Source organism: Natrix helvetica, assembly GCF_964273705.1.
Source record: "Natrix helvetica genome assembly, chromosome: Z".
Taxonomy (NCBI): Eukaryota; Metazoa; Chordata; class Lepidosauria; order Squamata; family Natricidae; genus Natrix; species Natrix helvetica.
In genome coordinates this window covers 130,593,310-130,608,376 of record NC_138554.1, presented here as the reverse complement: position 1 = coordinate 130,608,376, position 15,067 = coordinate 130,593,310, and the positions used below count along the sequence as shown (strand labels likewise).

The following is a 15,067-nucleotide window of genomic DNA, read 5'->3' as shown; positions in this document are numbered from 1 at the left end:
ATCAAAGCCGAAGGCGACCAAATTAAGAACTGCTTTTGCTCAGAAAGCCCCGCTCTCACCACAATTTCGGACCAAGATGTGGTTTTGCGGAGGGAGGATGATGTGTAATTGTTGCCAGAAAGAACTCCCCTTTGAGAATTTTTTTAAAAAATAAATAAATCGGCGCCATGAGGTCTAGAGCCTTGGGTAGCCTATTTACCTTTGCCAAGCATCCAAGCATCCAAGCATCCAAGCATCCAAGCATCCAAGCTCGGGGGCGGGGGGGGGAGGTGAAAGGGCGGGCCTACGAAAAGATTCTGCCTCAGCCCCGCCTTCCAAGCCCGCCTCCCCGTCGCTCTTCCTCCGGTCCGACAGGCGGAGCGAGAGGCGGTCCTTCCTCAAGTTGGGAGGGGGAGGAGACAGAGAGACGCGCATGCGCAGACTTGGTGGGCGCGCGCCGTGCTAACTGCAGTCGGCGGCCATTTTCTTTGAAGCGCCGGGTGCTTCGCTTGCCCCTTCAATCGCGGCGCCCGACCCGCGAGCCTCATAGTCCCGGGCTGCTGCGGCCGGGAGCCCCGAAAGGAAGCCGGGAAGGGGAGCGAAGGAAGGGCCCTCACTTGGCGGAGACGTGGTGGTCGACGAGGCGAGGCCAGCCGGTGGTGGGACTCCTCAGCGAGGTCAGGTCATCCCCTCGGCTCTTCGCCCCGTCCGGCTGAGGAGGCTGGGCCGAGCTCCGGATGGGCGGCTAAGCGGCCGGGCACCATGTTCAGCTTCGAAGGGGATTTCAAGACCAGGCCTAAGGTCTCTCTCGGCGGAGCCAGCAAGAAGGTAGGCCTCGCCAAAGGCCGGCGTGACTCAGGATTCTCGCGGGGGGGAGAGAGAGGGGGAGAGGCTCCCCGGAGCCCCCGCGCTGCGCTGCGCTTCGTCTCTCTCTCCCCGGAGGTGATTTCCTCTTCGGGGGAAGGATGAGCTGAGTGAAACCGTGAAAGGCTTGGCGATGGGGGGCATCGTCTCTCCAGGCTGGATCGGGGCCCCCTTGGGAGCTGCCGGGTTTGGTGCTTCTCCCCTCCCCCCCTCTATAGTTCACCGGCCTCATGATCTTTGCAGTTAGAAAAGGGCCCTTAATTGGGTGGGCTTAAAACCTGGTCAGCCAAGGGCTTTGCTCAGGATTCTGGGAGAATGGAGTATTTGGAGATGTTTTGGATTATGGGGGATTTAAATTAAATTATTAGTAACGGAGTTGGAAGGGACCTTGGAGGTCATCTAGTCCAACCCCCTGCTCACGCAGGAGACCTAGGGATTCGAACTGCCGACCTTTCTCATGGAGATGGGGGGCGGAGGAGATCCTGGTTTACAAACATACGTTGATGGGATATTGGGGGGTGGGTGGGAAGTGGTTAGACAGGTTGACTTTAAGTATTTGGTTCCAAAATTCCTTAGTTCCTCTCTCAGCTTTGGTTGACTGTAAGATGCCTGGACTTCAGCTCCCAAAATGTCCTAGTCACAGGCAGGCTGGGGAATTCTGGTAGTTGAAGCATTGGCTGAAGTTGAAAAGCTCTGCTTGTTGGGCAACAGACAATAAAAGGTGTTGAAATTCTGAATTCTAAATATGTTTTTTTAAAAAAGAAAACCAGTTTGAAAAAGGCTGATGAGGGAGAGAGAGATCCAGAGATCTATTTCCTCTGTTTTAGTGAGTTTTCTGTCTTTTCTGGCCATTCATATCACTACAGTTGTTAAAGAGGAGACCTATTGAGAGTACCAAGATTGCCTGTCATCTGCATTAGGTGTGTGTGTTTAAATAGTGTGATTCAACTTTGACACAGTTGAAACTTGTTTCAAATCTGGCTTCTGTTTTGAAGTCACTTAGGCCAATGGTCATCAACTGGTGGTCCGCAAGAAGATTTTGATGGTCCGTATTTTTTTATATTGCACTAAATACTATTTATTGTTTTAAAAAACCATATTAGTGGTCCGCGGGATTTAAAATTATGAGTGTAGTGGTCCCGGAGGTCCAAAAGGTTGGTGAGCCCTGACCTAGGCCTCATAATGTAAACACCTGTTTTCCAGCCCATGTGAAGAATATTAACTTACATGATTGTTATCTATAGGAGAGAATATAGCTTCTCTACAATACAAATGCAATTGTTCTATATTGGTTTATGTAAACTGATCACATATGTCATATGTACCCATCATCACCTAAAATTGACACTGAATAGTCTGCTTTAATGTGGTATGTATAATATGTGTACAAATTAAAGATATAATGAAATTGGGGTAAATATTACCTTCAGTGCAGTGTTGTATAATCACACTTTCATGAACCAGATGCCCATTAGAAATGCATTATGTAATAAATCCTCTAAATAATTTTAATTCCATCATTTACTACTGACCTCTAATACCTAAAAAGCCTTTCATCCTCATCAGATCAGACAGATACTACATTGCTTTGTGGAATGAGAATAAATCAGTATGTAAAAAAGTGGCAAGTGGTATAACATCTTTTATTTATATTTGGTGGATTTATATGTTTGTCATCAATTTTTGTATACAGCCATACTAAAAGGTAATGCTGGTTTCTCAAAAAAGTGCTCAGGCATAATTAGCATACAAAATATATACATGGGTCCATCCAAACAAACTGTTGAGACTTTGGTTCTGGTCAGCAAAGGAGTGAGATGGGATTTTATTTTATTCTCTTGTTTATTAAACCTAAATACTGAATATCCATTGAGGAAGGTTGCATTGGAAGAAGATGAGGATGGTTTTAAAAATCGAAGAAGATAACTTGCAATAAAAGGGATACTATTCTGATAGCTGAAAGTGCAAATGATCTGCAAGTTCCAATAATTAAAGAGCACAATGAAAAAATGTAACTAACATTAAATATAAAGAACCCAAATAAATTGAAGTATTTATATTAACAAACTAGAAAAGATTTTTAAATGTTCATTTTGGATTCTCACAGTATCCTTCTGGATTAATGTTTATGGGGAAAAAGATTTGAATCTATCCTGGTTTTGGTTGGCAGTTGAATTGTACAATTGCTTTTTTGCCATTGATGCATACAGGCAGTCCTTGACTTATGACCACAATTGTGCCCAAATTTGTTAAGTGAATTTCCCCCTACTTTATGACATTTCTTGCCTCAGATGTTAAGTATAATCTTTATTGTCATTGTACTTAAATACAACAAAATTGGTTGTAAGATGTTGGAATTGAAATTGGAAGATGTTAAGTGAATCACTGAAATTGTTAAATTAGTTATATCAACATTTCATTAGTTTATCAGAATATAAAATACGAAGGAAAATTAAAAAATAATTGGAACTAGGGGAGGGGAAAAAGGAAAAAGAAAGTGTAGGAGAAAACTGGGAAAAAAGGCAGAAGAGATTCGGAAGTCAATGCTGAAGTTGTTAAGTGGTTGTGAAGTGAATCTGGCTTCTCCATTGCTTTTGCTTTTCAGACGGTTACAAAAAGTGATCATATGACCCTGAGATACTGCAACTCATAAATATGAATCAGTTGCCAAGTGTCTGAATTTTGATCACCTGACCATGGGAATGCCATAATAGTTATGAAAAAATGGTCATGAGTCACTTTTTTCAGTGCTTACAACAGTCACTAAATGAACTGTTGTAAGTCGAGGACAACCTGTTTTTCAGTTTGCTTGGAAATAATGAAATGACCCTAGCCATTATTGTAGGACAGGAAACAAGCTAGCATTGATACTGTTCTTGCTAAAACGTATCATCATCATAATTTGATGTGGCTGAGATCAATAGCAAGATGTGTGGACTGATGATACGGTAAAAAAATGTGATGCAGAAGATACTTTTTAAAAGAAGACTTTCTCAGCTATTTAGTTGGTAGTTGCAATGCTCCCATGGTATATGAAGAGTGTGGATATGCCAGCATTCCTAGCACTTGTACTTGCTGTGAGTGGCTTAGGACTTCCTGCAGTATCCAAATCTAAAACAATTTCAATTTTGGTTTGATAGAAAGTGGGTTAAGGACTAGTATCATTTGGAGCTCAGACAATACAATACCTACAAAAATTGGTTAAAGCAGCAGCCCCCAACCTTTCTGGGTCTGTGGACTGCCGGTGCCAGAGGTGGAGGGGAGAGGGAATAGTTTTGTGTGCACCTGTGCCACTTGCACAAATGCAGCTTTGTGCGCTCACATGCTTGCCTGCCACTGTGCAGCCCAGTTCCCAACAGACTGTGGGGCCCAGGGTTTGAGGGTACCTGGGTTAAAGGACTATCTTTAAAAAATAAGCAAAAAGGGAGCTTCTGCTACGATACAGTAGATTAATAGCTGTGAATAAGGCACTAAAATTGGAAAACCTGTTTCTCCTAAATAGTTTTTTTCTATTCCAGCTGACTCCTCATTCAGTGTGTTTTTTACAATCTCAGACTAATGGGGGTGGCCCATTTTCATTTGAAATAATTCATGGGATGACAAAATCTCACTGTGTATACAAAAAATAAGCCATATGCTGATCATCATAAAGATTTGATTTGATTAGCTATAAATCGGCAGCTTGCAGTAAGTAGTAGTATTTGACTTATGGCTCATAGCACTGTTGTGAATGACTGGAAGGCCATGATCTTGAACCTAGAGTAAAATAGGAAATCTTGGCTACATGCTTTCAATTGACTTCTTGATGACATGTTTTCAAGCAACAGGCTTGTGGTTCTATGTGAACAAAAAGACATCTTCAGATTGAACTCAGTGCTGAGTGATTTTATGGACAAGTCACGCATATTTCTTGACAATTTGCCATTGCCATCTTTCATGGTGTTTTTCGATTTCCCAATCTAACTTGTACTTAGTGGCAAGGTTTTTTGAAGGAAAAAAAACTTAGAACACTGTAGAACCTCTTTCCAAGAGAGAAATAAAGATTTCAGTTTCACCACATTCTCAGGGTCTATCAGTTTCTGGTTAATATCAAAAGTGCACATAGGTTGCTTGGAAGACATCTAAACATATTCTACTGAGTGTCCCTTGTTGATAAAATACTGCTTCTATTGAGTCTTTATCAGTAGTGATATGATTATGTGATCAAATAATATTATAATAAATAGTGCAACCAATTCCTCCCTCCCATTCTTTAAAAAATTGAATAGTATTTTGAATGTGTCTTAACATTGTATCATCCCAAATGCATTTGCTCTAGATGTTTAAAACCATGAAATGTTTTCTGTCTTTTTCCTATCATGGAAACTGTAGGAAGAGTATAAAGTGCAGCAGAGAAGACTGGTTTGAATTCAGGATTGTCCAAACCTAGCCGGTCCATGTATGGAGCAGGGAAATGATAATTTTATGCTGATGTTTTTTCTCTTAAAAAAATCTCTTAAGCACCTACATACATTTTAGGGGGGGAAATCTTTCTTTATTGAAGAGGACTTTGTGAAGCCAGTTTTCTCTACTGGGAGAACAAGCATTTCTATTTTCAGAAGATATATTCTAAAATCAATGTCCCCAATTCCCGGGCTGTGGCCCAGTACTGGGCCACCGCAGGAGAGATAGGCAAGTATGCACGTGCAAAGCTCCACTCCTTGTGCAAACAGCTTCATGCGTGAACACAAGCACTCACTGCCTGCATGAGTTTCGCACATGAGCTCAAGTACCTGCTGATTGCGTGCAACGCTCCATTCGTGCGAATGGAGGGCATGTGCACCTGCCTCTCGCACAAATGGAGCTGTGCATGCCTGTGTACTTGCCACTCACATGCCCCTGTTGGCATGGACTGCCAAGCTAGAAAGGTTGGAGGCCACTTCAATAGATAGTTAATATAGTTGCAAAAAATGTGTGATGTTATCTGCAATATAATTTTTCACTCAACTGAAATTACTGGTGCAATTGGTTCAGCAAAGACTGTAATGACTGTAATCCTTTCTGTGGGTTGGGAAGATATACATATACCTATACAGACATACAGCTTCTAAAAAGATGTTTATATAAAAATTCAGTGCATTGGTTCAGATAAATATCATGTATGTTTTTTTCCAGGAAGAAAAGGCATCTCTTTTGCATCGTACACAGGAGGAGAGACGAAAACGAGAGGTATGATGTAAATAAAGTACAATAAAAAGGAGCTGCTAGATGAAAATTAAAGTAATATATCTTGTTAAAATTATGGTAACATTGGGAAGTCATTTCAATTGTTCCATAGGATTAGAAGTGTAAACAACCTAGAGTCACTTCATTGAATTGAGCAGTTATAGAAATAGAACGAATGAATAAAGATAAACGCGTCTTTAAATGGTGCAAAGTTTATAAAGTAAAAAGAAATGTCAGTCTAGTGAGGATAGAAATGAACACAAATGAACATAAGAATATTGCTGTAGTGATCTCAAATATGAATTATGGTGTACAGGTGGATGTCGACTTACAACCATTCATTTAGTGATGGAAGTTACCACAGCCCTGAAAAAAGTGACATGACCATTTTTCACACTTATGACCATTATAGCATCCACATAGAGCAATGATGGCTAACCTTTTTATCCTCACGTGCCAAAATCATGTGCACCCCCCCCAATGCAATGCACACTGCCCACTGCACATGCAAACAATACCTCCCCCTCCCCCCACACACAATGCTGCTTACTCAGCCTTCTGCACCACGTAAGGGGAGGGTTGCCCTCCCCAGGCTCTGCAGGTTTTTTTTTGAGTCTCCCGGAGGACAAAAATGGCCTCCTTGGGCTTTGGAGGCCCTTCCTGAAGCCTCCTGGCAACAAAAACAGAGCACGCCCCCCCCACACCCTGTGCACCCCTGTGCTCCCCCCACACATGCGCACTCACCCCCATGCATACTCATGAGTTTCCCGAAAGTGCGGCAGAGACCCCAAAATCAGCTGGCCAGCACATGTGCACATTGGCGCGGTGGACTGAGTTGCAAATGGAGCCCACAGAGTGAGCCATAGGTTCGCCATCAGTGCTATAGGGCATTTGGCAACTGGCATGTATTTATGACAGTTGCACTGTCTTGAATCATGTGATCACCATTTTTATCCTTTCTAGTTGGCTTTCAACAGCATAGCCTATAGCAGTGATGGCGAACCTTTTTTGGCTCGCGTGCCACAAGTGGGGGGAGCGCAGGGGGGTCGTGTGCAGGCGTGCCGCACCCATAATGCAATGCGTGACACCCCCCCCCCCCCCGTGCGCATGCACGCACAACAGGCGCAACCCCCCCCATTTTTACATGCTTTTTTCACCCTCCCCAGGCTCCAGAGGCTTTATAGGAGCCTGGGGAGGGCGAAAAGAGCCCCCCCGGCCCCACGGAGGCCCTCCGGAGGCTTCAGGGACCGTCCGGAGGCTTCCCTGACGCCTTCGGAGTGCTCAAAACGACCCTCCGAGCAAACTGGAAGTCACTCAGAGGGTCATTTTAAGCGTTCCTAAGGCTTCAGGGACGGTCCGGAGGCTTCCCTGACACCTTCGGAGCGCTCAAAACGACCCTCCGAGCAAACTGGAAGTCACTCGGAGGGTCGTTTTAAGCGTTCCGAAGGCTTCAGGGACGGTCCGGAGGCTTCCCTGACGCCTTCGGAGCGCTCAAAACGACCCTCCGAGCAAACTGGAAGTCACTCGGAGGGTCATTTTAAGCGTTCCTAAGGCTTCAGGGAAGCCTCTGGACGGTGCCTGAAGCCTCCGGAGGGCCTCCGGGTGGGCGGGGGAGGCTCTTTTTGCCCTCCCCAGGCTCCTATAAAGCCTCTGGAGCCTGGGGAGGGCGAAAAAATGGCTTTTAAAAACGGTGAACTCAGCTGGCCAGCGCTCGCATGCGTGCTGGCCAGCTGACAGGGCAGCGCCTCGTGTGCCCTGACAAATGGCTTCGCTTGCCACCTGTGGCACGCATGCCATAGGTTCGCCATCACTGGTCTATAGCATAGTCTATTTGCTTAACGATCATATTCATTTAACAACTGCAGTGATTCACTTAACAACTGCGTTGGTTAGGAACAGGAATTTGGGCTTAAGTGTGCTCGTAAGTTGAGGGCTAGTTATATTAGGGTCTTGAATTAACGAATCTATGTATATACAGCACAACATACATCAGCTTTTGAAGCTGACTTTTTCTGTTTTAATACAGCTCAAATTAATCAGCAGCTCATAGTTACTGTAGTCTTGTCTTGTTGCATGTGTTTCTCATCTGAAGTTAATGGTGCAATAAATAATAGGTGTGGGGTATGCAACGGTGTGTGTTGTGTGTGCATTGCATTATGGGCTAAGGGCACGCAAATGTGCTATCGCGCACACATGTGTGCACTTTCAGCACACAACAACAAAAAGTTTAGCTGTCACTGCTCTAGTATGAAAAATAGAGACATTCCAACTCATTTAATTATGTGACCATGTGATATTCCAACTCATTTAATATGAATTTAATATTAGTAAATATTAAATATTTATTATTAAATTCAATATTCTGCTTTTATTAGTTTTATAAATAACACAAGGCGGTGAACATATCTTATACTCCTCCCTCCTATTTTCCTCACACGAGCAACCCTGTGAGAGGTGGGTTTGGTCAGAGAGAAAGACTAGTCCAAAGTTGCTTAGCCAGCTTTCATGGCTAAGGTGGAACTATAACTCCAGCTTCTCCCAGTTTCTAGGCTGGTTGATTAGTTAAGAATTATCAATCTCAGAGGCAGTTGATATCAGAGTAAATATCTGAAAACATAGCCTGCTCTTTTATTGGAAGAGGATAATTTCTTTGTGAACCAACTTAATCAGTATAAAAATATTGTGAATCAATGTTTCTAGGTGTCTGGTATCTGAAAGTGAGAGACTGCTCTTTATATTAATGGAAAATAAGCTAAGGATGTTTGTTCCTATAGTGGGCACTCAATTGTTGCTATTTTGAATTGTTGAATTAGAGTGCATCATATTTTATTGACTTTTGACTTATCCCCTTAGGAAGAAAGGAGAAGACTGAAAAATGCAGTCATTATACAGTCCTTTGTTCGGGGATACAGGGACAGAAAACACCAAGTAGGCTTTTTTCATGATTAATTTCTTTTGAGTATTTTTGATATTGTGCAGTAGATTGTAATAAATTATGTTAAAATGAAATTAATAGTTCTCACAATCGTTATTCTACCTGTTAATAATAGGCTTTTTTTCCAGATCATGCAGTCTTTGTGCAGTTCAGAATTAAATTACACTCAATTTATATAATTATAATATTTAATAATATTATATAATTTATTATATTAATAAATTAGAAGGAGAGAGTGAATGAGCACAGTAGCTCTTATCTAATTTCCATTTCTCTTTTTCAAGAAACAGGCGGTCTTTTTCATGCATGAAGGTTCTGTACTGGATGTAGATTTATATATTGCAGTTAAGTTTTAGAAATACTTGTAGATGACTTATTGGCATACAAAAACATTTCTGTTCTGTTGTACAAATATACGTGTCCCAGGATAATGTTGCAGGAACCAATCAGGGACCAGAAGTTTTGTCTTCTGAGCTTTCAGGCCCATGTTGGGGATGTCAAACTGGTACTCTACCCCCCCCCCCCACTTCTTTGGGAAAGCCTTCAAATATTGGAACACTGCTGTCATGGCACATCTAATCCTTCTTTCTTCACTAGATTAGACATACCCAATTCCTGCAGCCATTCTTCATATATTTTAGCCTCCTGCCCCCTAATCATCTTTGTTCCACTCTTTGCTTTGTGGTGACCAAAACGTGAAGTAGCATTCCAATTGGGGTCTTACTAGGGCATTATAAAATGGTTTTAGTTCTATTCCTCTGTTAATGCAGCCTAGGATTGCATTGACATTTTTGGTAGCTGCAGCACATTGGTGGCTCATATTTAAGTAATTGTCCACCAGGACCCCAAGATCTCTATAGTTGCACTATAGTTTTTTATTGTATTGCTTTATATCTTTATAAGAGCTATGGTGGCACAGTGATTAGTATGCTAGATGTCTGCAATTTGGCAGTTCAGATTTCACCAGGCTCAAGGTTGACTCAGCCTTACATGCTTCCGAGGTCTGTAAAATAAGGACCCAGATGATTGGGGGGCAATATGCTGATTATGTAAACCACTTAGAGAAGGCTGCAAAGCTGTATATAAGCCTTAAGTGCTATTGCTATTGTGCAGGAAGATTTGGCACCTGTCTTTTTAGTTTTTATGACTGTCGGAGGCAGAAAACTTCTGAATTCTTATGGACCTAAGAATTAGTGGAGCTAAGGTCCTGAACATCTGAATCTTCATTATTGTAAAAGTGAAGAATCATATTATAATGCTACATAATGATTTTATCTAGAACACTTGTTCGTGGAGAAAATAGTACTTGATGGACTTTTGCAAAATTAATGAATTTTTGTTGTTAATTTCAGTATAGTAAACTGAAAGCAAGTACCTATCACAATAGTTTTCCACATATTTGTTTTATTATTAGTTCTTTTTGACATAAAATGAGCTCTGATTGTCTCCTTTAATACATAGGCAGCTTGCATGCTTGTGTATGGGATTTGGATGAATTGTGTCCATTCTAGGATTGATTAAATGACAATACTGCTACGCAGTCATTGTAGATTATTTATGACTGATGCTGTTATCCAAATATCCCCACATTTTTATTGGAACACTTAACACATAGCATTGAAACCAAAGGTACAAAAAATAAATAATATGGAAGATGACATTCTCATATTCATAAGAATTGAATAATCTGTAAATGAATTTTGCAGTTGTTGAAATGTTGCCTGTACAATTAATGACTGACAAGGTTTCATTAGCTTTACTTTTATTTTTTCAATTTTAAGTATGCTATTCAGAGGAGTGAATTTGATCGCTATGCTAATTTAGCACAATCTGGAGGAAGTTGCTCCTCTGCCATTGGAGCAAACCTGACACTCTTAGTTCGCCAGCTTCTGTTTTTCTATAGATATAATGAAGATTCCAAACGTTTGGTAAGTAGTTATAATTCATTTTGTTTTCACTTTTTTGGGTTGTAATCTCATTTTTAATTATTTTAGGTGTCAGTAATACATAAGTAACTTCTTGTCTGTTTGAACAAGAAAAGAGCTAGACTTTGGGAAGGCATTTTTTCTGTTGCTAGGAGCCTGGCATAATGATTATAAAAAGGGGTGCAGAGCAGGGACATTGAGAGTGTGGCAGGCTATGCTTCACTATTGACAGAGCTGGGTTTTTTTTTCTTTTTGAGCTTGGATTGTGATCCTGTTTTAGAGTTTATATTATTTTTTTATGTGCTCTTGATTTTGGCCAATTAAAGTTTGAGAAAAGTGGAATTCAGATCCAGACTTGCTCAAGGCCTTTTCATCTTGTGCAAGGAAGCTTTTCCTCATCCCCACACCTGTTTCTTCACGTTTTTTAAAAAAAAAATATAAAATCATCATTCTCCCTTTTGTGGATAGAGCTAGAGTTTTTCATTTTGTTTTATTTTTGTTTTGAAAAATACTGCACCATGATAATCTTCAAATAATTGACATTTCATCTTAGATGAAATGGATTTTCTTAATCCAGTTGTTCAAATGTAGGTTTGGTTTTAGCTTGTTAGATATTATTTGATCGGAAAAAGACGGGTCACACCTTTTCATTTTCCTGAATTTCTCAGTAGCCTTAGGTACCGTTGTCTTTAATATTCTTTAATATAGTGATTGCCCCAGCTGTCTATGGATTTTTTTTAAAAAAATATTTTGGTTGGCCATCTCCAGAAGGTGGTACTTGAAGATTTATGCGGACTCGTGATGTTTATGCTGTTTCCCAAGATTCCTTTGTACTTCCTATACCAGTGTTAACGAACCTTTTGGGCTTGACTTCTCAAAAATTCAGAATGTGTCTAACTTGACTCTACTGGCATGACACACACTGCCTTCTCCCTCCCATGACAAAAGAAGTCCCTCTGGACCTCCTGGGAAGTCACACCAAAAGGACCTGCTCTTGCAGGGTTTCTGGAGCCTCAGAAAATACTATGGGAATGCTTACACAATTTTTGGATTGTGATTGCCTCAGAAAACTATGCAAAAGCTCCATATAGGTAACCATTCATTTAGTGACCGTTTGAAGTTACAATACACTGAAAAAAGTTATTTGTAACTGTTTTTTCATACTTAGCCCGCTGCAGCATTCCTGTGGTCATGTAATCAAAATTTAGATTTGCAATTAGAATGTATTTATGACAGTGGTAGTCCTGGGGTCATGTGATCATCTTTTGTGACTTTCTGACAATCAAAGTCAATGGGGAAACAAAATTTACTTAACTATGTAACTGACTAAACTGCAGTGATTTACTTAAAAAGGGCAAGAAAAATCATAAAAACGGGGAAAAACTCAGCAACTATCTTGCTTAGCAACAGAAATTTTGGGCTCAATTGTCATAACCTGAGACTACCTATACTTAATAATGAGAAACAACATTGCCTAATATTCCCCCTACCATGTCTGTGCTAATAAAACTTCTGTCATTATTTAGTTTTTCATTATTTCTATTAAATATCAAAAACTGTTTACTAGCTTTGGTCTAACCATGTAGAAGCTTAGAACCTAGTGAAACAGGAAGCACCCCTTTTTTCCTGTACTGTCCATGTTTTTATATCTAATTTTATTAATATCAATTAGAATTTTATGATTCTGAATTACATGTTAAAGTTCATGTTGGGTAATTATTCATCTTCCTTTGTATTTTTAACATACTGAAATTTAGAGTAAGAATGGAAGATTTCAACCACACTATGATTAAAATTTGGTCCTTATTAGTTTGATTAACATTATTGTAAGGTTTTAAAAAAGCAACATTTTCTGTTTTTAGAGCATTTTCCTACTTTGTGGATTTTTTCCTTTCCAGATATGGATATGCCAAAATTTGATTAAACAAAATTCTCAATTTGTGAAGCAGCTTGAAGGTCCTGACAGATTTACATGCTTATATCAGATTAAAAGGCTGTTGGGCCTCTGTTGCAGGTAAACGGATATACAAAGAAATGAAGATAGCTTGCTGTTTTAATTAATATATGTTCCATGAATTTGGTTTAGAATATGATACATGTGGTTAATTTGAAATATCATAGGTGTATCATAGAATGGCTTTGTGTTTTAGGATTCCCTATTCTTCAGATAATTTATGGTACTAATTTATGATTAGCATGAAGGAAATTCTTACAATTCACTATTGTCCAGCTTTGCTGTAGAAATTAATTTTCATTGATTTCATTTTACATTTCCTTCAGATATGAAAATGCATTTTACTCTATAAGAATTACTGCAAGGGAAACAATGCTATAATTTGTAAAATAGCCTTTTCTGTTACAGATTGCTACAAAACTGCAATGATGACAGTCTGAATGTTGCACTTCCTATGAGGATGCTTGAAGTATTTTCGTCTGAGAATACCTATTTGCCTGTTTTACAAGATGCTAACAAGGTTGCATCAATAATTGAACAAATCTTGCACTACGTGATTCAAAATGGTAAGCATAGTGATTAGCTTTTAGATCTGTATTGAATATTGAACTACATATTTATTGGATATGCTTTGTAATAATTGCGACTAGTATATGGCAATTAAATGAATCACATTCTGTCATTTCCTGTACCATTTCTAAATTAAATACTGCATGTTTTATTAATCCTTGTATAATGAAATATTTTGAACTTCCTGGTGTTTTATAACTAGCTTTCATTTTTTAAAATTTTTAGTTTTTTTAAAATTACTTTTTCACTATGACTAGTGATTAAACAATTCGTGCTACATTCGTAATCGTACTCTATATCTAGTGAGTATGGCTGAATTAACTCTGTTAAATAAACAGGCTTATAACTGGGCTATTACTATGCTCTTATCTCGAACCATGAAGCCTACCTTATTAATTGCTTTACTGTGCTTACTGCAATAGTAGTGCTGCAAATACTGCAGTTACCCCATTGAAATGTATTGAATGGCTTATCATTACTTTAAAATAAATCGGCAGAAATGTTTTGACACTGCCTTTATTAAGTTGTCCTTTTCTTTTAGGATACTACAGATCTCTTTATCTCCTAATAAATAACAAGCTTCCATCAAGTATTGAGTATTCTGATGTCTCTCGGGTTCCTATTGCAAAAATATTTTTAGAGAATGTTCTGAAGCCATTGCACTTTAATTATAGTTCCTGTCCTGAAGTTGCTAGGTGAGGATTTTATGTTATGGGAGCAAACTAGTTTAATATTTCTGCATATTGTCATAATACAAAGAAAAGCAATGATACTTCAATAGAGCAAGCATAGGAAGCCTTGTGGAATAATTAGTTCAGATTTTTTGAATAATATTTTGATTTTATTGTTTATTTGTGGACTCATAAAAGTAGTTATTCAGTATAGTTTTGAGGCATAACATGGTATATAGAATAAATTTTTAAAAAATCCACTTAATGGTAAAACATATGCTGAGAGCTATAAATTCATTATATTGCAAATGACCCGAAAAGTTGCTAAATTTTCTTTAATGGCAATTGTTGTAAAGAGGATTTGAGTCTAGTGCTGGAATAAATAACTTGGGATGTATATTGTACTTAACTAAGTGTTCTTAAACTTTTATTGATTTTATTTTGCATTTGTTAATATTTCTTTATCTTATTTTTGGTTTTTAATAGTTATGGCTTATAGATAGACTTAAAGCTGCCCAGAGTTGTTGAGAGCTAGGCAGAATGAAAGTTTAGTTAAGTTATTTTTAGTAATATTCCTTTATTATTTTTATTTTATACTGATTATGGTCTTTTGACCATTAATACAGCTAGTTCTCAACTTACAACCGCAATTGAGACCAAACAATCTGTTTCTAAGTGAGACATTTGATAAGTAAGTTTTGCTCCATTTTACAACCTTTCTTGCCACAGTTATTAGGTGAATCACTGCAGTTGTTAAATTAGTAACATGGATGTTAAATGAATCTGGCTTCCCCATTGATTTTTTTTGTCAGAAGGTCTCAAAATGACTCAGGGACATTGCAACCGTCTTAAATAGGAGTCAGTTTCCACACAGCTGAACTTTGATCACATGAGCATGGGAATGCTGTAATGGTCATGTGAAAAACAGGCATAAATCACTTTTTTTCAGTGCCATTATAATTTT

The 15,067-nt window shown here is 39.2% G+C and overlaps 1 protein-coding gene across 1 annotated transcript in view; it reads left to right on the top strand.

The window, feature by feature from the left end:
- The first annotated feature begins 408 nt into the window (after nt 1–408).
- Nucleotides 409–15,067, top strand: part of UBE3C (ubiquitin protein ligase E3C) — a 68,661-nt gene continuing 54,002 nt past the window's right edge. The window contains exons 1-7 of the mRNA XM_081932277.1: nt 409–807; nt 5,998–6,051; nt 8,902–8,976; nt 10,765–10,911; nt 12,807–12,922; nt 13,271–13,428; nt 13,974–14,127. Of these exons, the coding sequence (XP_081788403.1) occupies nt 742–807; nt 5,998–6,051; nt 8,902–8,976; nt 10,765–10,911; nt 12,807–12,922; nt 13,271–13,428; nt 13,974–14,127 (770 nt within the window). The 5' untranslated portion in view covers nt 409–741. The remainder of the gene's footprint in view (nt 808–5,997; nt 6,052–8,901; nt 8,977–10,764; nt 10,912–12,806; nt 12,923–13,270; nt 13,429–13,973; nt 14,128–15,067) is intronic.